Source organism: Corvus hawaiiensis, chromosome Z (assembly GCF_020740725.1).
Source record: "Corvus hawaiiensis isolate bCorHaw1 chromosome Z, bCorHaw1.pri.cur, whole genome shotgun sequence".
NCBI lineage: Eukaryota > Metazoa > Chordata > Aves > Passeriformes > Corvidae > Corvus > Corvus hawaiiensis.
Window position 1 is genome coordinate 26,670,438 of NC_063255.1, and position 22,872 is coordinate 26,693,309.

General features: G+C 42.8%; 1 protein-coding gene across 4 annotated transcripts in view; it reads left to right on the forward strand.

Moving 5' to 3' along the window:
* The window catches only part of PLPPR1 (phospholipid phosphatase related 1), a 115,481-nt gene that overhangs the window by 83,705 nt on the left and 8,904 nt on the right, over positions 1-22,872 (forward strand). For all 4 annotated transcript variants that reach the window (XM_048290712.1, XM_048290715.1, XM_048290713.1 and 1 more), the window contains exons 3-5: positions 2,674-2,862; positions 12,251-12,383; positions 21,134-21,384. In XM_048290712.1, coding sequence (XP_048146669.1) covers positions 2,674-2,862; positions 12,251-12,383; positions 21,134-21,384 — 573 coding nt within the window. The remainder of the gene's footprint in view (positions 1-2,673; positions 2,863-12,250; positions 12,384-21,133; positions 21,385-22,872) is intronic.

A 22,872-nucleotide genomic window follows, 5' to 3' on the forward strand; every position in this document is an offset into this window, starting at 1 on the left:
GTTAGTCAGTCAAGAGCTGTATTTTATGTGCAGGAGGGGCTTTTGTGCAGCACTGAGTCAGCATTTGACACTGGAAAGGTCAAGGTTAGTTGTGCAAATGCTGTCTAGAGACTGCATTTGGCATAAGTGACATTTTCCTCCCATATCAAAATGCTCTATTTTTTGAAAAGCGTTCATGTTTCCGTACGACACCCAAAGAAGGTTAGAAGTTCAGTAAACCTCTTTCTCCCTTTTCCAGTAAGAGGAGAAAAACCAGCTCTCTGTTGCATCATGTATTCCCTGTGTTTGCCAGCTGGGGCTGGCAACCTGAAGTATTTCTGGGAGCATTTTTGGGATAGGAAGAGTGGGTCAGATCGCTTTTGACAGCCCAGGTCATATGAGGTGCTGGGACTGAGTTTAAATACCTCTATATCCAAGCATCCTGTAAATCTCCAATGTGTTTATCCAGGCATGTCAGGTAGAGTAGTGACAGTGTCATTGCCTTTCTCTGGTGTTAATTAACAAAGCTGAGTTGCCCAGGTTGATCAGGAAATCTATAGCTGCTCAAGGAATTAAATTCAGATGTAAATTAACTCTTGTGTTCTTAGTTATAGAACTGTGTTTGTTTATAGGGAATGTACTCATCAAGATTACTGTAAAGGTCTCTGGGGAAAACACAAATAGCAGCGTCTTGCTTTATGTTTGTTAAAAGGAAGATTTATTCTGGGCACGTATGAGGTCTTGAAAATAATACATCTACAAAATGAGATGGTTAATTTTAAAGGTAAAAAATGGGGGATGGAATGTCACAACCACGGCTCCACTGTGACCTTCTTTTAAGTCTGTCTTACCGGTGACAGAGAGGCTGTGAAGACTCCATCCTTAGAGATGTTCAGAAACCATCTGGGCATGGTCCTGGGCAAGCAACTCAAGGTGTCCCTGCTTGAGCAGCGGAGGGTGGACCAATTGACCCCCAAAGATCCCTCCTCACCTCAACCACTTTGGGGTTCTTTGGTCTTTTACTTTCATCAATGACTAACCTGATTTCATTATTTTTTTCCAATTTTAATCCCACTCTTACTCAAATATACAATGGCTTTAATGGCTGGCTGTGTGTGTGCAAGGATGTGCTAGAGGAGTGCATGAATAGCTTCAAGTGTATCTTTGAGATGGAATTCCCAAAATTAATTTTCAGGGGTCTTACAATAATCTCACAGCAACACAGTTTTGATGCAGAAATCCTGGAGGCAAGATACTAAAGCCAAGAGTTGGTTATTCCACTTTTTCCTATGGTGTGGCAAGATAACTTTTATAGTTATAATGACAAAAACAGTTGTATAGTGACAACTTCTGTAACAGTGGCACTAGTGTCCATAAAGAAGATTTTGAATCAGATCCTCTAGTCACAATTTAGAATCATAGGATTTGAGTTGGAAGGAACTTTTAGAGGCCAGCTAGTCCACCCCCTGTGCAATGAGCAGGAACACCTTCCGCTAGACCAGGTTGCTCAAAGCCCAGTCCAACCTGACCTTGAACACTTCCAGGGATGGGGTGTTCATCACCTCTCTGGGCAACTGGTGCCATTTTTTTACCAGCCTCATTGTAAAATCCTTATACGTAATCTGATTCGACCCTCTTTTAGTTTTAAAACCATCACCCCCTAAAAAGAAATGGTTATAAATCAATATTACTATTTTTGTTCTGGATGAGGACTGTGATGTGAGATTTTCTTTGCAGTGTGGCAGAGGGGGAACAAGAATTAGTAAATCTGCTTATTTTCATGAAGTGAGGCTAGGGACATCTTTACTGAGGTTGTTGTGATGTGTTGCGGAAGCAATGTGGGAAGCTAATGCAGACACTCATGCTCAGTAGCTGGGGATATATACAAAAAATGTGGATTGCTGAGCTTCCAGCCAACCCATTTAGGAGCCACAAAGTATGAAAAGAGAGACCAGAAAGGCTCCTTTCAGTTCATATCTGTGATATAAATGAAGCTTCAGACTCAAGCCAGTTTTTTCAAAAGTGGCTGTGGTCAAGTGGGTAAGTCAGGCAGTGCACAGGAACCCCCACAGGTTGCTTGGAGATTTCTGAGTAGACTTCTAAAGCTTTACTCCTAAGAAGCAGCTCCAGGGAAAGGTGAGTCTTCCTCTGGATGTGTCTTCATCTGGGACACAGAGAGTTTGTCTGGATTAGCACAGCACGCACGTTCTTCAGCATGGGCTCGCAGCTGCAGCAGGAAAGTGTTTTGGCTTTAGCTTCCTCTAGGCTTTGTAATAATCCTTCCCACTCCCTGCCACCGAGCACAGGTTTTAGCTGTCGCTGCTGCTGCTGTCTCCTGCCGTGCTGCCCCTCGCCCTGCCGCTGCCATTGATCCCCATTGCGCTGACACTCACATGCCCTTTGATAACATGGAGCTGTCAAAGCTCCCGTCCCCCTGTGCGCCACGGCGCGGACCTGCTCCTATCTGAGACATTCATTAGTGTCGTTTGCCAAAAGGTTTATGTAACAGATGTTGCAAAGCATAGGCACAGAAACACACACACACTCTCACACACACTCACACACCATTATGGCAGGGGTTGTCAGAGTGACGGTGAAGGGAGGATGGTCCACAGGACGAGAGTAGCTCGCAGGCACAGCTGCATCTGTTCAAAAAGCAACTAACGCCTCTCTGTGACTATGCTTTATTTTCAGCTCGTCATCATGGCTGGGACTGTTCTGCTCGCCTACTACTTCGAGTACACCGACACTTTTCAGGTGCATATCCAAGGTTTCTTCTGTCAGGATGGCAATTTGATGAAACCGTACCCTGGGACAGAGGATGAGAGCTTCATTTCCCCTCTTGTGCTGTACTGTGTGCTGGCTTCAACTCCGACAGCGATTGTGAGTATGAGGAATAATTTGAAATCCCCATGACCGCTTCATAAATAATAACAATAGTCCTGTGATATCTTTGTCTCCTCACCTCTCTGTTCAGCTGTAACCGATTTACAGTTAGCTGGATCTCTGTTTTACCTTAGCCTAATATGATCATCATCAGCCATCTCCAGAAGTAATTATTCTGAGGTAATCACAGTGCAAGACTGAGGGTTAGATCTTGTTAAGCTTTTTACAATAGCTTGCTTACTTCACTGATTAGTTGTGAATTTCCCGGGCTCCAGAGAGGCTCTAATGCAAAGGTTATGTATTACTGGAAATAAGAAAACAGGATAAAGCTGAAGTAAAATCCAGGTCAGATGTGCACCATATCCAGGATTATTTCCTGCGAAGGGCCTTAAAAGGCTTAGATGAGGAGAAAGATGATAAATACAAAGAAAAATGTGACTGCTGTTTCCTTTTTATTTATAATCTCTTTATTTTTAACGTTTTTTAACCTGATTTTCTTCACTATTCAGCCAGTATACTGCAATGTAGCCATTCTATGCAGATGAAAATATTCAATTAGCTGAGAACATACAATGCCAAACAAATTATTGAGTCATTGGTTAGCAAAGCTTTGGCCCTTTTCCATTTTCCACACAGAAAGTTGCAAATTTCACCAATAGCCCCAGCTTTGTTGAATTTGTAATTACACTGATAAATTCCTGCCAAATTGTGTTTACGGACTTTGTTTCATTTCTTCTCTTTATTTCTTTCCCATTCGTATTTATTTCTTATATTAATTTTGCTTTTCATCTCTTTCAAAAGTTGATTAAAGCTGTACATGATATATTACTTTTGAATGGTGAGTGCTTCACCATAGTCTATTTTAGGCTTTGTTCGGCAGTAATTTTAGTGCATCAAATCATGTTCTTGTCATAGAATGTGGTAAGAAGTGTGAAAGGAATCTGCAGAACAGGGTATAGCTTTTGGTACAGGACACTTTCCGAAAACAACCAGGTGTTTTGAAGTGGATTACATCATGAGTTTATAAAAAACCTCTGCAGTAACAGTGTTCTTTTGTGTATTTGATCTCGTTGCATGTCAAGGCTTTCATTTTACTTTGTGGTGCAGTAATAGATTATTTGAAAATGAAAACAAAACCTAAAACTCCACATTTCTGGAGCTCCCCCATCAATATAGTGGCAGTGTTTAGGGATGTAGCTTTCACAAGTGTTTTTTGTAAAGGTAGATGGAGGGGCACAGCCATGCCTTGATTCCAGAGAAATTACATTAGTGGGAGGTTTGTCCCTTCATTACTGATACAACATTGGGTAATGAGTGCTGCTCTTTATTTCGATCTTCTGTTTAAATCCTTGCTCTGACAAAGTTTGATGCTAACCTTTCAAGTTTTGCTCCACTGGATCAACATGGTTGGTTTAGCTGAGGGAATTTGCAGTAGCAAACTTGATCTCTCTGTGTTGCCTTCATATGACCGCTATCCTGACACTGCTTGACATGAGAGCAGTAATTTCTGTTGGAATGGGTGGAACCCAGCAGCAACGAGGTACTAGATCACAGTACTATCTAAATGGGCTTCTGGAGCTATGGAAGATATCCTGGGAATCTGTACAAGCTCCCTCATCTGGGACACAAGCAGCATTAAGTGCAGTCCTGTGTGCATAGGTCTGGGGAGAACTCAAAGCTGTGAGGTGTTACATTGCTTACAAGGCAAAAGGGAGCATCTTTGTGAACTTAATGGAATATCTTTGTGTTTCTGTCATTTGGTTACGACAGTGAGCATGGGGAAAATGAATGCATGTGTTTTATTTCTGAGAGCAGTTTTCAGAAGTGGGTTGGTACTGCTGTTGCTGTGGGTTGGTGCCACTCTATGTGCATTTCCCTTTTAGTGGCAAATAAGTGCAACTGGCCTGGTTTTATGCAATTTCATTCGTTCTTTTTGAAACAGTCTCCTAAAAATATTCTGGGATGACTCCACCACATTCATGCGTGTCCCTAAAGACTAGCTTTCCCTGTTAGGAGGTTACTGCAAAGCAGCCAATTCCCCAGCTGATACTAAACAATCCTTCCAGAGTTCAGCACTGCTGCCTACTCTGCTCCATCCGATGTGATTTATCTACCCACCCGAGAGAAGCAGAGAGGCTTAGGAACAGAGCCAGCTCAGTGAAATGAATACTGAACAGTGGCAGAAAGCTTCAAGGGCACTGTTCTCACTGTTCTTTGTTGCCTTAAAGTGAATAGAAAGTGCCACTACCATTTTCACACGAACTTCAGTTTCTTTCCTTCTGTTTCCAGGCTGGAAGTGGCAGCCTACATGTAATCTGTTAAGTGTCCAGTGCTATTAATTTGTGCAAAGGAGTATTTGTTGTCAGATAACGTTGGAATCAGTCAAACTGAACCAGTCCAATCATGAATTAGAAGCTGAATTACGGTGTTGATCTGAAGCAGGAGAAAATTGTTCCAACTTCTCTCTACAATCTGCACTTACCTCTCAAACTTCAAAGAAACCATTCTTCTAGATGGTTTTCCTATTCTGTCATGACTCCTTGGCTTTGGCTTAGCACAGCCATGTTACTACAGTGATTTATTTCTGTAAGGGAAGCCAGGGAATCTCTGCCTGCCTTGGCTGATTCCCCTGTGGCTGCTCAGCAGCAGATGCCAGGAAAACCAAGAGCGTCTGATGCAGCTCAGAGCTCTCTCACAGCAGCTTCTTCCCGGCTTCCTCAGGCAGGAATCACCAGGCTCTGCTGGTGATGGCGCTGCCAGAGGGCACAGCCTGCTGTGCCACAGCCTGCTGCCCACCACGCTTCAGCCCTGTGCCGGCACAGCAGGCTGCGTCCTCTGCCAGGGGTGACTTGGCTCCCTCTTCCGGAGTCCTGCCAGGGCTCAGGTCGTGAGGTGGAGAATGACGAACTGGGATACAAAGGAATGAGGCAAAGGTGTGCACAGTGCCCTGTGTAAATGTTTATATTCTGCTGTTTGCACACCATTCTGGAAGAAAAAAAATGCACTTTTTTGGTTTGGTGCAACACTTCGAGGCACTTCTGTTCACAGTGTCTCCAGAACCTTGTCGTGGTCCCAGCCACCTGCCAGTTTGTGAGGAACAATGCAGAGCTGTGGGAAATCTGTCTTCTCTTCATTAGAACTTCAGTATAATTCTTTTAGACAGTTTTACCACAATGTATTAGGCTTTTGAGCACAACAGTAAGACAGTTTCGAGTTTTGAGCAGGCCAGAATATAAATTGTGGATTGCAACCCTTTTGACTGGAAATAAAAAAAGAAACAAAACAACAATGCAAATTTCTTGTCCTGGGAAAGTACTTATAACTATTCTTTGCTATTGTTTTCATTCAACAACAACAACCACCCACTCAAAACCAGAATGAGGTGAGCAATTGAATGCAGATTGAACACACTGAGTTGTATACTTGGAAAATTAAAAGTGAGCTGGCATTGCAACGTTCAGCTGAAGACACTCTTTCATTGCCCTTGTATAGTTCTGCAAAAGACAGTATTGATTCCTGGGGGCAGAGAACATCTGTCTAGGTGGTGATGGCAAAGACAAGAGAGTGTCTGAGGGAGCCCTCAGCTGGTCCCTCGTCCTCAGTAATATCAACGATAGTGATGTTATCAGGGAAAACTACTGCCTGCCCAGGCAGGCTTGGGTCTGTGGATCACAGCAGAAATCCTGTGCCCTTGGGAGGGTGTCAAGGCAGACCTCAGCCACATCCTGCCTTCTAAGGTGCCTTTTCTCAATATAAATGTTGCTAATTGTTTGCCACCTAGATTTGACCATGGAGTGTCTCAGCTTCAGAGTGTCAATACTGGGTCCTGAAGGTAGAAGATGGGATGGCAGATCAATATTCCTCGTGGTCTGAGGCTAAATGTGAGGGAGATCTAAGGAATTAAGAAACTCACAGCAGTAAGTGAAAGCCAATATAAGCCATGTTCTTAGTGGGGACTGTGGAGAAGAGGGAAACAGACTGTTCAGATCACAAGAGGCAACCCTGCAAGGGACACTGGCTTCAAAAAATGAAATGGATTACAAATTAGGCAGACTTCAACAACGAAGGTAGGCAAACACTGAAGCAGAGGCTGTGGGGTTGTGCTGACCCTGCTTTTTGACAGGGGTTGGACTGAGGGGCCCCTCTGTGATTCTGTGTCTCCCCATTCTGTGTGATTTGTGAAAATCTTCAGCCACTCCATGACAGATGAATGGAGACACGAGCTCCCATGTAGAGCCTGAAGAACATCCCTCTCCTGACTGCAGCCATTCTGATACAAATCTCAGAGATACAGTGCAGAACGGCAGAACTGCTTTTGGCCCAGTGGAGGCCAGTGCTGATGAAACACCCTCTGGAACATTTTGCAAAGGTCACCTTTTGGTGAAGAGTGCTGCTTTTCCCAGAGAGAGTGTGTGGAGTCATGCTGAAACTGGCTGATTGGGGTTGAGAGCTCCACAACCCTCATCTGCTGCTATTCTCTGTTTTTCAGTGCTCTGCATGTAGCTTGTCTCACAGCCAGTGCCTTCCTCATATCCACTCCTCCCCTTGGCTGCTGTTTGAATGCTGCAGACTTGATTAATTTGGTTCTTTCTATTTGTGACATTAAAAGTGCAGCCACACGCATCCTTGCACAGGATTTGGGAAATGTCATAGAGCTTGCTGAAACCTGCCCAGAACCAAGAGCAATGATGTCCCAAGATCTAAGTTCAGTTTTGTTTCCTGGAGAGATTTTTGTGTGTTTTAGCATGTCCCTGGGTGGGGTTTCAGTGTAGAAAGTGATGTTAACAAGGACTGACTGTGTCACAAGGGTGCTGTTAGAGTAAACAAGTTGAAGGATTTAAAAGCTCACAGAAATCAGAATAATGTTAACTTAATGCATAGGAAAAACAGACAGGTCATGTCTGCACTTCACATAATTCTCCCTAATATAGGAACTCCACTGTCTTGCTGTGATAAGAAATGACATCACTTGTACTTGTTCATGAAAAGCAGCAGAAGGAAGTGACTTTCCCAGAGAGACAGACTTAAGGCAGTCCCAGGCTGTGGGCACAGTGGTGCATCCTGCATCTCTTCCATGCATCCTGGATGATGCTCCTCCTTTACCTGTGTGGAATTGCAACTGAAATTAAAATGGTGGGAGCTTTCACACAACCCCAGTGTTCACTGAAAGCATGAAAAAATTATAAAAGTAGTGTTATCGTGTCTGTCACGAGTGAGTGAGTGAGTGAGTGAGTGAGTGAGTGAGTGAGTGAAGGGGAGGCAGGAGGGCTGTGAGTTGCAGCCCCTGCCAGCAGCAGTGGCAGAGCGAGGAGGCAGTCAGGGCAGATCCCACTGGAGAAGACGGATGAGCAGCTTGAGTTGCAGTGAATCTGTAGTGGGTTTTCAAAGGGAGGAAAACAGAGGTGAGACTGGGGCAGCATGACTGGAGCACACGAGGAACCAGATTGTGGGACTACATGCACAGGAGTTTAGAGAAACATGACTAAGGAGAAAGATTTTAGCTACTGGAGGAGAAGTATGTGAAAGCATGGCAGGGGAGTGAGGAAGGGACACAGTCCTCAGCTTTGCTACAGGATTTGAATTGAGGCACAAGGCCAATGTCCTGAATGAGAAAAACTGATAAAAGGAACAAATGGGGTTAAAAGCTGGGCCCATCCGTGGCAGTCAGCGCCATCAGTAGTTACTCTTCAGTTCGGCTCTCCATCCTTGCCCCACTGCACAATTACCACAGGAGGGCAGCTCTAAGATGACGCTGTCTGCAACCTCCTCTTGGCTGTACCACAGACACATTCCTGGATAGTTTTATCGTAGTTTATCCTCACAGAAAGAGGTCTTCTTGAAGTTCACCTCTTTTTTTTTTTTTGGGAACAAAGTTGTGCAAATGATCCTTTGTGCGAGCTTATCAGAAAGTGCTGTAGGGGAAAAAAAAATACTCCATGTCCCTTTAAAAGCAATAGTACCACTGTTTTGTTGATTAAACTGATAATTAAATTTACAAATTGTTGGTAATCTGTACAGGAGTGGAGGGAGTATCAGGTGCTAATGCTGTGCTGGGAACTTGAAAGGGGAAGATGAGACATTTCACTGTCTGAAAATGTCAGCTGAAGGACTACTATGGATAAAAGACTGTTGAAGAGGAAAATGGACAGATAATTTTATTATCCGCTGGGTCAGGATGAGCCAGGAAATAAGGAAAGCATGTGCAGCAGAGGGCTTTGAGAGCTGAACATTGAGGGACAAGTATTTGGTGACACTGCCAGTAATTGGAAGGCAGGGAAAATTGTAGAAGTTTTGTCACTGGAGAGGTTGAAATCATCAGAGTAAAAATTACTTCTGGGCAGGTACTTCTAATTCATACTGGGGCTTTGAGTCATCCTTGTATTTTTACCTGCTAGTAATATGAAATGGAATGTGAGCAAGGGTTCTCAAGCAATAATGTTCTCAGTGTAGATGAGCTGCTGTTGCATTCAGGCAAACAAGAACAAAAATACATCCAGAGCACTACCTTTGCTTCCCTATTACCTACACCACGGCAGACTGCAGATCACTTGTGCTTTCAATCCCCAACCTTCAGTGCAATTCTCCTGCCATTTCTACTATCTAATTAAACCAATATGATACTGAAGTTCACTAACCTTGCATTGTTTTCCCAAATGGAAATAAAAGCAGTTTGCTTGCTCTTTTCTTTTTCCACCCATATTTATATACAGAATCTATATTTGGATTTCAGATATAGAACTGATTTGTAACCATTCCTGGAGTGCTGATTCTGTTTTGGCAGCAGCTGAGGCACTCAGTAGTGCTGGTGATTGATTCTGGGAGGCCAGCTGGACAACTTGGCTGGATGTGGACCCCGCATGAATCACGCAGAATCATCAGGTTTTAAATCACAAGAATCAGTGGAGTTACTTGATTTCAGAAATGCCTGGAGAGAAAAAAAAATACAAGTTCTTTGAGAGCTATTCAGACCACATTCAACTGCACACAGATGAACTAGCTTTCAGAATCAGGTGTCCAATTGCCCATTGAAATTTTAGGAAACAGTAAGGCTGACTTTCTAGAGATCCCATATTAAGCACATAAGAACAAATTTCAGCAACTAAATTCAGTGCCAGAGATGACATGACAAGAATCATCCACTTATGTTGAATCACTTTGTATCTCCACACAAACACAACTTTATTGCCATATACATAAATTTTGCATTAAACTGAAGGCAGTATTCACTTTAAAAAAAATCAAATTTTTAACTGTTATGCTGTAGGAAATCTGGGATAACTCTGCTTAAATCAGTGGAATGGAACTGAACAGATTTACAGCCTGGCAAAATTTACTCCTAAATCTAAGTGGAACTAATCTATGCACATGGGAGTTGCTAGGAGTATGCCAGACAGCTAGATTTATGGAAACAAAGATGGGAATTGAAGCAGGAAAAATACTCCGTTAACTTCTGATGCAAAGGAAGCTTAAAGATGTATGTATTGTTACAGGAGGACTATTAGTATGTTTTATACCTAAGTCTCTCTTATTTGAAAAGTTTAGGACGTTTTAAAGCCGAGTAGCCCCTGTCTGCATAGAGTAGAATTCCCTCAGGGTGTGAATTGTCTCTCAGTGTGTATGTACAGCCCCGGGCAGACAGAGAGCCAAAGCAGTAATTCAAACTTCTGAACATTATAATAATTCAAATAATAAACGGTTTGAAACAGAGTGTCACTTTCAAACTGCTTTAGTGCGGATGGTCTTTTTCTTAATTCCCAGCCCCGTCGTTAGTGAGCTGAGCTTATTGAACTGCTTGCCAATTCTGTTAAGAGCAGATGGAGTGAAACGGGATAAAGGCAATATTTCAGTGCAGCTCCCATGCATCAGCTCCCCTCCAGATGCCATTATCGACACGCATTTTACAGCTCCACATCTCTCGCCATCAGCGGGTAGAATTATAAAGAGGTTGAGCATACTTGGCTTGAATGTCAATAATCAATAAGGACGCTCATCTGGCTTAATAAGGATAAATTGTTGCCCTTGAAACAACACACCATTCCAGCAGTCAAAGTGAACTAAGGTGACTTATCCTTGACATTTATACTAACTCCAGGTGTCTGTGCCACCCCATGTGTGTCTGTACACAAACACTTTTGTTATGTATTTCTCTGACTGTTCCCTAACACTATGGATTTCCCTTGTGTGTGTCCTGTAATAATGTATTAAATTAATAATTTTGAATGCTCCCCCTTAAAAGCTCATTTATTCCATTTCAGGCAGGCTTTTTTATTTTAAAGACTTTAATTGCAAACTCTGTCTTTCTGAAAGGCTCCCAGTTTCCCTTTCTAAAGCCTGCTGACAGAACATGATAGGTGATATTTTCAGAAGTTCCTGCTGTGTGTGGACTATCATTGCCTCTAAAGCCTGTGATTAAATTCTGTCCAGCTTTAATGAGGGTAGATAGGCCTCAGTGCAACAGAACTAAATTAGTTCTAAGTGCTTAAGAAATAATGATCCTACTCCTGTCGGAAGCAGCTATTACATTTATAAAAAGCATGAATGACCAGATCACACAAAAGTATGCAATACATAAGCACTGCTAACAGCATAAGCAGTGGTTCTCTGGAGACTTCATTTTTGATAAGTCAAACAGGACATTTAGTCAAATCTTGTTCTCACAGCATTTTAATAACAACAGTCCTCGGTCATTACCAACAATCCTTGTCTGTTGTTACCAACAGTCCTTGGCTGGCTCCATGAGCATCCAGTTATCAGTGTTTGAGACATCCACATTACCCCCTTATCTTCTGGGAACTGAGAGCTCAAAAAGGATCTCACTTTGAACTGTTGTTTAGAGGGTCACAAGAGAGTGGGCTTTAGTTATGGTAATTTTCCACCTTGAGCACAATTCAACTTGGTAGCTTTTGTGGGAGGTTCAACAACAAAAATATTATTTCACTTGGGCTGTTATTGACAAGAAAAATAAGTTTCCAAGGCTGTTTGTGAAAAAACAGGTGCTCGTTAGACAGCAGGAGCTCCTGGGAGCAATGATTCTGATATGCTCAAGAGGGGCTTAGTCCAGGTGCAGCTCATCAAGGCTAAGGCTTAATGAGCATTTCTCAGCTCATAGGGCAGTCAGGGGAGGGGGGAGAGATGCACCATCACAATCCACCCTATGATTAAAGTCAGCTCCTCTGGGTTTCTGTAACACTGAGTGCAAGAATGAACCCTCTCCTAGGTGGGAGCTGGGTCTGTGTCAGCTCATGCTGAGTAGCCCCACAGTGTAAGTGCAGTGTCCCCAAACACACTGCTGTGTAGGACTGTCAGTGGGCTGGAACTAGTCACCCATGTTTTAATGCTTGCTCATATAATTTTTAACCTTCTGTTTCTTTCCCTTTCCCGGCAGATATTTATTGGTGAGATATCCATGTATTTCATAAAGTCTACCCGAGAAACCCTCATTATTCAAGAGAAAACTATTTTGACTGGAGAGTGCTGTTACCTGAACCCACTGCTTCGAAGAATAATACGTTTTATAGGTAAGCATCCTGTGTACTGCAACTTGGACCCTCTTTGAACCAAACCAGAATGAAACACCCCGCCAAAGCACATCACAAAATTAATTAAGCTGTGAAATCTTTGCAGGCATCTTCCACCTTAGAGGGATATTCCCCATAGGATTTGCAAGGTAACTTTCAAAATTTGCCATATCATGCTGGCTGGAGCTGGTTTAGATCATATTCTGCTGAGCTTAATGCTTTTTTGAGACCCTTAAAGAAAGGTTATACCAATCAAATCCTTATATGAATGAATCCATCACTGCTAGTTTATGTGAGCTACCCATTTTACTTACAAATTGGTCCTCACTAGCTCATCTATTTGGCATTTTTCTTTTCAGCTCTAATTTTAACATCCATAACTCTGCCACATAATGTTCAGCTGAGCACAGCATAAAAAAGCCCAGAGTTCACTTCAAAATAATATTATTACTTTCATTGTATTTGCTTTTTCTGAGAGCTTCCATTGAGTTAATTGCTGAGAAATTAAGTTCTGTCATTAAACCACGTAGAGGTTGCTTTACATGGTGCTTGCAAACCGCTTTACCTTCTTCACACTGTTGATTAGTCCCAAGTTCACATGTGGGATGGGATGTCTGGCTGCTGGCATGGGCCAGTGGCTCCTCAGATGGCTCCCCGCTGGCCAAGAGGGGCTTTGCCCACAGAGCATCATGGCACTGCCCTCCTCGTGCACTCTTAGAAGTGAAGCACCCTCACACACTGCCCCTCACAGAGAGCCGAGCCCCAGCTCATGGTCTGACTTACAAGAAGCAATGGGGGAAAAATGCTGAGAGTACCTGGGGCGCTTCTTCCCTGCCACTGCTGAATTTCTGAGCTTTACCTGGAATGAAAAATATCTGCTGTGGCTGTGGCAAGTGTTGTGTTGCTTCCATGGAGCACATCCCTGGCTGCAGGCAGGGTACCTCCTCAGAGCATGGAGTTGAAGGTCTTACCCTGTGTTAGCATATTCGTTATCAGCAAATATATGCTGCAAAGGAGGAAGAACCGTAGTTTTCTTCCTCCCTCGCCTCCCTCTGTGCCTCCTGCTTTATGCATGGAAGGCAGGGAGCGAAATGTCCCTTCTGCCACCATGGGGGTGAAAGCAAACCACCTGTGGTTTGTTACTTGGGCCTGGTCTATGTGCTGCTGGTGGGTGCAAAAAGACACAGAAATGAAGTTAAAAGTGAAACACCCTTGAACTTTACATAACCTCCAGGACACATTGATGGACAGCAAACTGCCATTAAGAGAGAAGCAGGGTACCAATGTCCACTGTGCCACTCAGGGCTTTTTGACTGTTCCAGCACATTTGGCATGTTGCAAAGTCCCAATCAAACATTCTTGCCTGCGGGGTCAGCACTAAAAGTCCTTAGATCATGGAGGCTAAGCATTTGCTCAGTATGTTTTCTTACAGTTAGCTTTATTCTTAAAAATTCATGCTGTTGTTTCTCTTCTGGTGGAAGAGAAGGGGATAGCAATGATACAGTGGACTCTCAGAGAGTAGTAGGACATAAACCATGCTAGGGAAATGAATCTTGGTTTTGCAGCTGTGTTTGTTTTCCTGAGAAAAATGAAGTTAATATTATTAAAAACGGCTTGAAGTCTTTGCCTTGTCTTAAACTACACTATGTGCTTGTTTTCTTCTGAAACCTTTTCCCTGCCTCTGCAGTGAAATGAGAGAAGTAGAATTTGTTGGATGAAATAATTTGTGAAAGGAACTGAAGATAAGTGCATGTTTTTCATTTTGCATTTTGCCTGCGTTTTGAAAACATGGCACAGACTGAGCAGCTGTACCCTTTGCCTGGATGATCCAGGGAAGTTAGCTCCATACAGCTGCTTCCTGCAAAATGAGGCTTCCCAGGTGCCTGGCTGTGCAAAGACAACTAGGTTGCTTCTACATGGATTTCTCTGGGTGTGTTCTCTTGATAAACTTTAGGGCCAAAAGTTACAGAGCTGATTAACTAAGTTCTCTTGCAAGTTCTCTTCCCTAGCAAGGAGTCTGGCTTGTGGCAAAAAGTTTGCTGCCAGTTTAGTTTTGGTACCCAGATGTTTAAGCAAGTCTTAATGAGAACCTTCAAAAAGCAGTAATTTAACTGCTTTGAAAAATGTATTATAAGGCATTACAGTTTATATTTTTCAAAAGGATGAGAAAAATCCTGCAATGTGTCTAGGTGCTCATGTGTCAGGAAAAATGAACACTACTGTCTGGCCCTGCAAGGCACATCATGGAGAACTTTAAGAGTTGCTGCTCCCAAATTTTAGAAAGGCAAAGAGGCTTTTTCTCCCTCCCTAACTCTGTAGTGGAAGTTGCAGGGAAAGGATGGGATTTTAAGAATAGTAGCCTAAATGTGCTTTCCACAAAACAAACAGAAAGCTATAGATACTTCATTGAACATTCATTTATATTTTGCAAGGAAAGAGAAGCAAAAATGGAAACTTCAAGCTGTCTTTCAGTCCTGTGAAAGATAAGGACCCTTCTCATATAATGTCCATTGGATGTTTTGCGTTTGGTGCTAGATTTGCTTTTCACCTCTTGCTTTTCCTTCACATATACAGAATTAAGCACTTCTTTGCACTTTGAAAGTGGAACAAAACAAAAAACCTACAGCTTTTCTGGAATGCTGGCAAAGCCCCATGTTTCTGTCCCATTTTTTTCCTATCTTGTTTACTGTGCTCTCTGTTGATTGTCTCCTCGTTCTCCTCAAGGTCTCAGCACATGTTTGTTTCTAAGAGCCTTCTGTCCTGAGTTTAGTTGTGACTCTGAATGTTGAGCTTTGTATTAAATCTCTCCCTGAGTCTTTGTCTACAGGAAGCAGAACCACAATTTCTTCTTGCTTCCTAGCCCTGGCATGAATCCTTCATCCTGGTAGACATTTGCTTTTGTGGCAAAGGTCTGCCTCTCACCTTGCTGCAGTGTGTATCAAATCCTGTATTGCAGCCTAGACTCGTGAAACCTGCTGTTTCCTATATTTAGAAAACCAGTTTCTTTATCAGTGGAAAAAAGCTGGCTTAGCTTGGAAACATCAGACTTTGATGTATGCTGCAATTTGTTCCATCTTCCTCTTTATCTTTTACAGTTGCTTTCACAGACTTTTTTTTAAAAGATTCTGAGGTCAAACTAGAGCAGTTTTTTCTGATATATTGCTGCTGCACTGCTTTACTTTAGTCACATCCTCTCTCTTCCCTCCTCTCCCCACCCTTCCCAGCAGTTCTATCACCAATTTCTAATGCCAAAACTTGCTGTTTATGTGCTGAACCTTTGCGAAACTAAGTGGCAAGAGTGGCTGTTTCCTGGACCTCTCCCTCTTCTCCCTGTCTCCCAACTTGAGCATACACAGCCTTTTTTGTGTATGTTTATTCATTGTCTTGTAATTTCCCATTCAGCTTCCCATAACAGCACTTTGTTAACATTGTTCCACCTTGCATTTGCTTCTGCGTTCTGCTTCATGCTTTGTATTGCAAATAGAGGTCATAAAACATTTTAGTGAATTGTTTCAGTCAAGGTTTTAGTCCTTTATGTACAGCTGCTATCATACCCCCACGATCAGGGATTCAGACCTCCCTGACCCACTACGACAGGGTGACTGCAGTATGTATTGTGTTGCATTTCATTATATTAGGTTTCTAATCCACGTGATTAAGTTGTCTACCTGCAAAGCCCTGATAACATGCAAGTAGCCCCTTTCTAATTCAGATATCTAGAAATACAGCATGCTTCATCAGCTTGTTACCAGTGGATTTTACTCTGGATGCGCATAATTTGCCATTAACAAATGGTGCAGATAGATTAAGTTGACAACTTAATCTAAAGCATGGTGACACCTCACAGTGGGCCGCTAAATAATGAAATTAGGGCTTTATTTCAGCCAATTAAGACTTTAGTTCAGCAAATAAAGGTTTACAAGATTTATACACACATTGAGTTTGTTGTAATAGGATAGATACACCCCAGAGCTCTGATGTCAATTCCCTGAGCACCTGCTTACCTGACCCTGTCCTTCTGTCTGCCTTGCATCTGAAGTTTGCTGTGAAACACTACATGTTCTGTTATTAACTGGCTGCCTTTCCATAGGGCTCAAGCTGTATTTGGGAGTGTTGCCCCAAACCTAAACTGCCGCAGCAGCTTGAGCTACTGTAGATCTTATCACAGAAGAACCTCCACAATGAGAAAAAGGTCACTGTGCTGGGGACAAACCAACCCTTACTGTTCCCTTTGATGCCAGGCTCTGAGCTGACAGCTGCCTTGATGAAAACTGGTGGTTGTGAAAGCAGTGAGGAAGGAAGATACCCTGTGCAGCTGTCAGGACGAGTCTTGAGCCTCCAGAGTACTCTTGCAGTGGGAACTGAATTTCTTCTGGCATGGTCAAACCATGTGTCTTCCTTCTTATATCTGGGGGAAACAAGTATCCAGGCAGATGCCCACAAGTGAAGCGGGTAGACACAAGAGGTAGTAGATAGCTGGAGTAGTGAGCTTTGTGGGGTCTTTGGTAGAAGATCAAAGCCAATCCTGGGATGAGGTTATGAGCACTCGGAAGCTTGATGTTGAGCCTGTTCCTGATGCCACGGCAACAGGACAATAAATTCCCCTGCAACCCCCATCTCTCCTGTTGTAAAATGGATTAATGATACAGGTCTGCTTTAAGATGTAATGATGAAGGGTGATTTAGCAGAGTCTGAGTCACAGGGCTATAAGTTTATGGCTTTATTGGATGCACAAGATTCTTAGAGCAAAACATTCAGAGATGGGTTGAGGATCAACATTGCCATAGAGCCCTGAGTCCTTCCATGGACATTCTCCACTGAAACTCTAATCTTCCTTAAAAAACAGGGGGGTGGAAAAGGGGTTAGGTGAATGTGAGTGTGCATGTGAAATAGGAACATTTTCCAAGCAAGTTAAGTTGAGAGTGACAAATTCAGAAAATTGACTGGGACAGAGAGAAGCGCCTAAATAAATATCCTTGGTAGAAAACATGATGATATGTTACTGAAGAGCCCAGTTTCTGATGTCTCGTGAACCCTTCAATGCATTGTTTCTTTTGTCACTTTACTTAAGGGTTTCATGTTCTTTCTGTAATAAAGCCTTCTCATTTCCACCCACTGGCTTCTTACTTCCCTCCTCCTGATGTCTTTTCAGATGCTCTTCTAAAAGTCCCAAGAGGGTTTTTGTTGATTTTTGTTGTGGTAGTGGTTTGGTTTTTTTTCAAATCAGAGGCATTTTAAATGCCTCTAATAGCGAGAGTTTCCATGGAGTCAACAAGCAGCTGCAGTGACTGAGGTTACATAGATTCAGGGTGGAAGAAGAGAGCTTGAGCATGAATTGCAGGGAGGACAGAGGGTTGTACAGAGGCTGCAGTGAATGAGAAGAGCTGGATTCTTCTTCAGGGCAGGTGTGTCTGTTAGCAAAAGCAATAGAGCTGGAGGTGGTAACACTGATGAACAGCCACACAAGGAGCTTGATAGGCGATAGAACATGAGAGTAGGATGTGGGTGAGAGCCCAGAAATCAGGGGTTCATGAAGGACTTTCTGACAGTCATTTAGAGGGATGTGTAAGTGGAGAAATTAAAAATGAAGCACTCAAAAATTGAAGCTGCTAAATACTTAGACTTTTCTGCCAAGGCAAGTGTTAGTTCAGATGACATGAATCTGGAAAGTCAATCTTCACTTTGTCTGCCCTCAGCATTTTTCAACAGGACTTTCCTTGTTTGTTCTTTTTCTGGCTTGAACATTTAATTTGTCTAAGGGCTTTCTCACTGGAGGTGAAGATATGTAAAAATCTGATCTTTGCTTTCTTGGACTCTGGAGCAGCTGAGAAAGTAGCAGGGAGTACAGCCTGCCCTCTTATCTCTGGCCTAAGCTAGTATCACTCCCAGTTACATTCTGCTTATTGTTTTGTCTTCTAACCTCCTCTTTCTACCTGCTGTTGAGACAAAATACAGCTGAGAGTCAGGACAGTGAGAAAAAGTCAGAAGGCCTTTCCAGACATACCTTCTGCTCCTTCTTTAAGGCCTCTTTTTGCAGCCAGACTATGTGACACGTGTGGCTGAGGGGAAAGATTGGCTTTATGTAATTGCAATTAACCTTCATCCTTTCTGCTAGTGAGCAGCTGTAGGTCTGCTTCCCATGTGGCTTGCACTGTTCCCATCTTTTCTCAGCATATGCTAAGTTCTGCACTACAGCTCATTCCCAGGTTTTCTGGCCCAGAGTGAGCAAACTGAAATAAAGCTCTTGCTGCTGAGCAGGATGACACCACCTCCCATTACAGCTGAATGTCAAAGTCTGGAAAAGGCACATCTCCCATTCTCTCTCTCTGGCATTATATGACAGACTTGAGCTGTATGACCCTGAAGAGCTGGGGCTAGTTGCCCTTCCCATGGAGCCTTTCAGAGCAATTTGTCTGCCTCTAAAAGGCTAGCAATCACGTCACTGCATTTTTGTGCTCTGGTCAGTTAGTTTAGCTGCTGTAGGTCATTGAACAAATCCATTGCACAGATGGATTCCTGAGGTACAAAAACCATCAGGGACTGTCCACCACTGCCCAGGCGCACTGGTATTACAGCCTTTAAATCAATCACAACCCTTGCTCCAAGTCTCCAGAGACATGATGTGTAATCAGCCTGCGAGGGTCACATCCCTGCCAGCCAGACTTATTGCTGCACATAGCTGTGATTTTCACAGAGCACAGCTTGGCAGAACTGTGAGAGAGGGATTGCAGCAGCCAAAATGCACCACAGTCAGAATGTGATAAAGTTTTCAGCCATGGCTTGCTCTGCTCTTCTCCAGACTACTGCAGGCCTCGGCAGCTGCATCTGGGCCAGCACTTTCTGTGCTACCAAATATTAATAAAAAGCAGGTGTTGAAATGTCTTTCTTTAATGGAGAAAAGTACCTTTGTACATATGCACTTCCTAGAGACTGAAATAGTTTTGTGAAGCCCGCGAGCTGTTTCTGAAATGTCTCAGTTCTTGGCTTGTACCTACATGATAAAGAGCATGAGCCAGACTGCCTGACACTTAAATTTCCTCTAACTATTGTAAAAGGCTGGGTAATAATCCTCGCTGCACTCCCTGTAATTTGCACAGAACATCAGAAAGTTGCCATTTAAAGCAAGCTGTGCCAAAAAAATTTCAAATTTTGACAGAGTGATGTATATAAAATAAGACTCATCTCTGTCCTAACTTCAGCTGTTTCACCAGGCTGAAAAGATACCCTTCTGCCTTTTTCCTTTGAACTTGCTTGTGCACTGAGTAATGTAGGTGAGATGTTCCTGATGGCTGTAGAAAACCATGGATTTAAAATATTACCAGAGGGATAAAGGAAATAAAGGAGCAGTGTCAGTGTTCTCTCCTTTCAAACATAGAAAGATAAATGGGAGGAAAACTGTCACACCACTGAAAAGAAGCCTAAAACCAGAGGAAGGCAGCCTCCTTCTTTGGCCACCACTGGCTTTTTAAATCCATGATCACGTACCAGTTCATTAATAATAAATAAAAGTAAACTTGCATAAGGAATAGTAACACACTCAGCCCCCAGAATCATCCTCACTGTGTGATGCTCCTTGCTAACCTTGGGGGAGGATAGTGAGGACAAATGGCTCTGCAGCCCCTCCAGGCTGTTGCCCAAGGGCAAGGCTCTTCCCATCAGTACCCCAGCGAGGGATCTGTGCCAGTAACACCAAACCATCTCTCTGACCAACTGGCACAGGCATGCCCCACTCAACACTTGTAACTCAACACTTGTACAACAAATCCATTTTATTTACAGTCTTATTTTATGTTACTGTCGGTACATGCTGCATTATTTTGCTGAGTCCCTCATATTTTTTGTGTCTCAGACTAGAGCAGCCTTTTTATCTTTTTTTAACTCAGTATAGATAAGCAGTGAAGATGTTACAGTCATGGTGGTACGGCTTTTAAGATTTTATCACAGCTTTCCTAAGATGATTTCCCTGGAGCTCCAGCTCTTGGTCATATTTAAATACATAACAATCTCAGTTAATTTATAATTTAATGACTTTTGCTTTCAGAGCTACAGAAGGGAGAAAGCAAAAATGCACGACCCTCAATATTCCCACACCAGAAGACAATAGTTATTTGTTCTAAGTTTTTGTGACAGTTTAATCAACCTTAGTGATGAGAAGGGGAAGAGGAGAGCTGATTTAATCTTTCAGAACATTTGGGTCTGGTATTTTGCAAACCTGCTGTTCTGTATCTCTGGTATGTAGGTATTACTTGCATCTGAAAGATCCTCATAAGTTCATAGCAGCTGTAGCAGGTGTTGATAACACTCAAGAGGAGTCAGTGAAGGATGTGACAACTGCAGTATTGATCAAGAGACGCTTCACAACTGTGGAAAAGTTCCTGCATTGAAGTGAATACTTCATCTGACAGGATTGTGGTTATGTGCTCCCGGTGGCATGAACTGAATGCAGCTGTCTTCCAGAGCAAAGCATTGGGGTGCTTCCAAAAGTACATGCCAAGTATTTCTAGGTCAGGATTGTAATTTTTCAATATCAAGATGGTGAATAGTCAAAATCCAAAAGGTACTTGATCCTAGGTGGTTATATTAGAGGAGTATTGTGTCTCAGCACTGCACTGCTCTTTCAGGTTCAGAGATCCCTTTTTTTGTGACAGATTTGTTTTAAGTACATGATACTACTCTCATTATGTCTCTCAGGTATAGTGAGATTTTCTAAACCTGTTTGAATAATCACTGTTTTTAATCTTTCCTCACAGGAGTGTTTGCATTTGGACTTTTTGCCACTGACATCTTTGTAAACGCTGGCCAGGTTGTGACTGGGAACTTGGCTCCCTACTTCCTGACTGTGTGCAAACCCAACTACACTGGAAACGACTGTCGGGCCCACCACCAGTTCATCAACAATGGCAACATCTGCACTGGGGATGTGGAGGTGATTGAAAAGGCCAGGAGATCTTTTCCATCCAAACATGCTGCTTTGAGCATCTACTCAGCTTTATATGCCACGGTGGGTGCCGGTGATGACTGATGAGAGGTTGCATGAGAGGTTTCTGTTTGTGCACCTAGATGGGGCATTTTTCTTACAATGGATTTTTGGAGAAAAAGAGGGTTGTTCTGGGGACAGCTTTTTTTTTTGTCAGTAGGGGAAGATCCCCTTCTCCGTTTTACCAATCCTGGTATAAGCAAATGAAATGCTCATTGCTTTTGAGGCACTGCATGTAGAGGCGTGAGGTCCTAAACTTGTCTTTGCTGCTGATTTTCTCATTCAATCTTCTCTTCTCCCTGTCCCTGTCTCATGAGCATTAAAATGAAGCTGATCCTTAAACAGCTTCTGTACTGCTACATTTGTTCACATGCCATGTATTGTTGAACATTTAAAGTTTAAATTGTGCCATTTCAGTGGGGGTCTGAACTTAGGCTGAATTTTGCTCCCCTTGTTTAGGACCTTGACTCATGTTGCAAAGAAGATTCTAAAAAAAGTCAATGCCAGAATTTTGTTGTTATCACAGCTAAATGCACCCCAGCTGACACACCAACAAGGTGACCCTGCCATGCAGGCAAGAAAGGACACTGTCTTACAAAGTCTGATGAAACAGACTGATGCTCCTTTGTGTTCTCTGGCTAAAATTTCTATGATGCTTGAAAATTAATCCAAGAATCTTACTAACAAAGCAGAAAACCGTACTAGTTTTACCATAAAGATCTAAAGACTTAGCCTGGTTCTGATCTCAAAATGCATTAACCTAGGTCTTTTCTTCCCCTACAGCTTTACTCAAAGTAGTGTCAGAGTCTCTCTGTAGGTCATAAGTATGCAAGAAAAGCCTTAAAGTTTTTAAAGACAGGGTATTTACTGAATATTTTGCCCTGTGCTCTTGGTAGCAGATGAATGAAACACCACATTATTACTTCTCAAATGAAGAATCCACCCGCTGCTGTTTCAATATCCATCTGTTTGCACTGAATGTTGCATGAATAATGATGGAGAAATAAACCACAACTTCTTTGCTCAGGATTGGTTGGGAAATGTTTTGAAAGCCTGTGGCATTTTGTGTACATTACTTCTGAACAATATGCAACCATGTGTGAAATACAGTTCACAATATACTCAACATGGTTGTAGCAGCTGTTTGCACCACGAGAAACTCTTAGGTGGAAGTTCCAGGGTCAGGCTTAGTCCTGGTTCTGTCCTAAGCTAATCACATCCTTTCATGGACTTTCCCAGCCCAGCCTCCCTTGTTTCCTAGGAAGGCAAACCTTCTCCAAACAGGCTGACTTCTACAGCTGAAGGGGAATGCAGTTTTTTCTTCCTGTGCTTAAGCCCCAGGTAGTTCAGTGTTTCTGAGCTCTGCTCTTCTAAGTGTACCTGTGATGGGCCTGCATTTCTCACACAGGAAGATGTCAGGTGGAGTCAGGATGTAGAACTGTTTCTGAGCCACAAGGTCAGGAAAGTTTGCCCATTTCAGACAACAGTCCAATTCCAGCCCAGTTCTCTGTC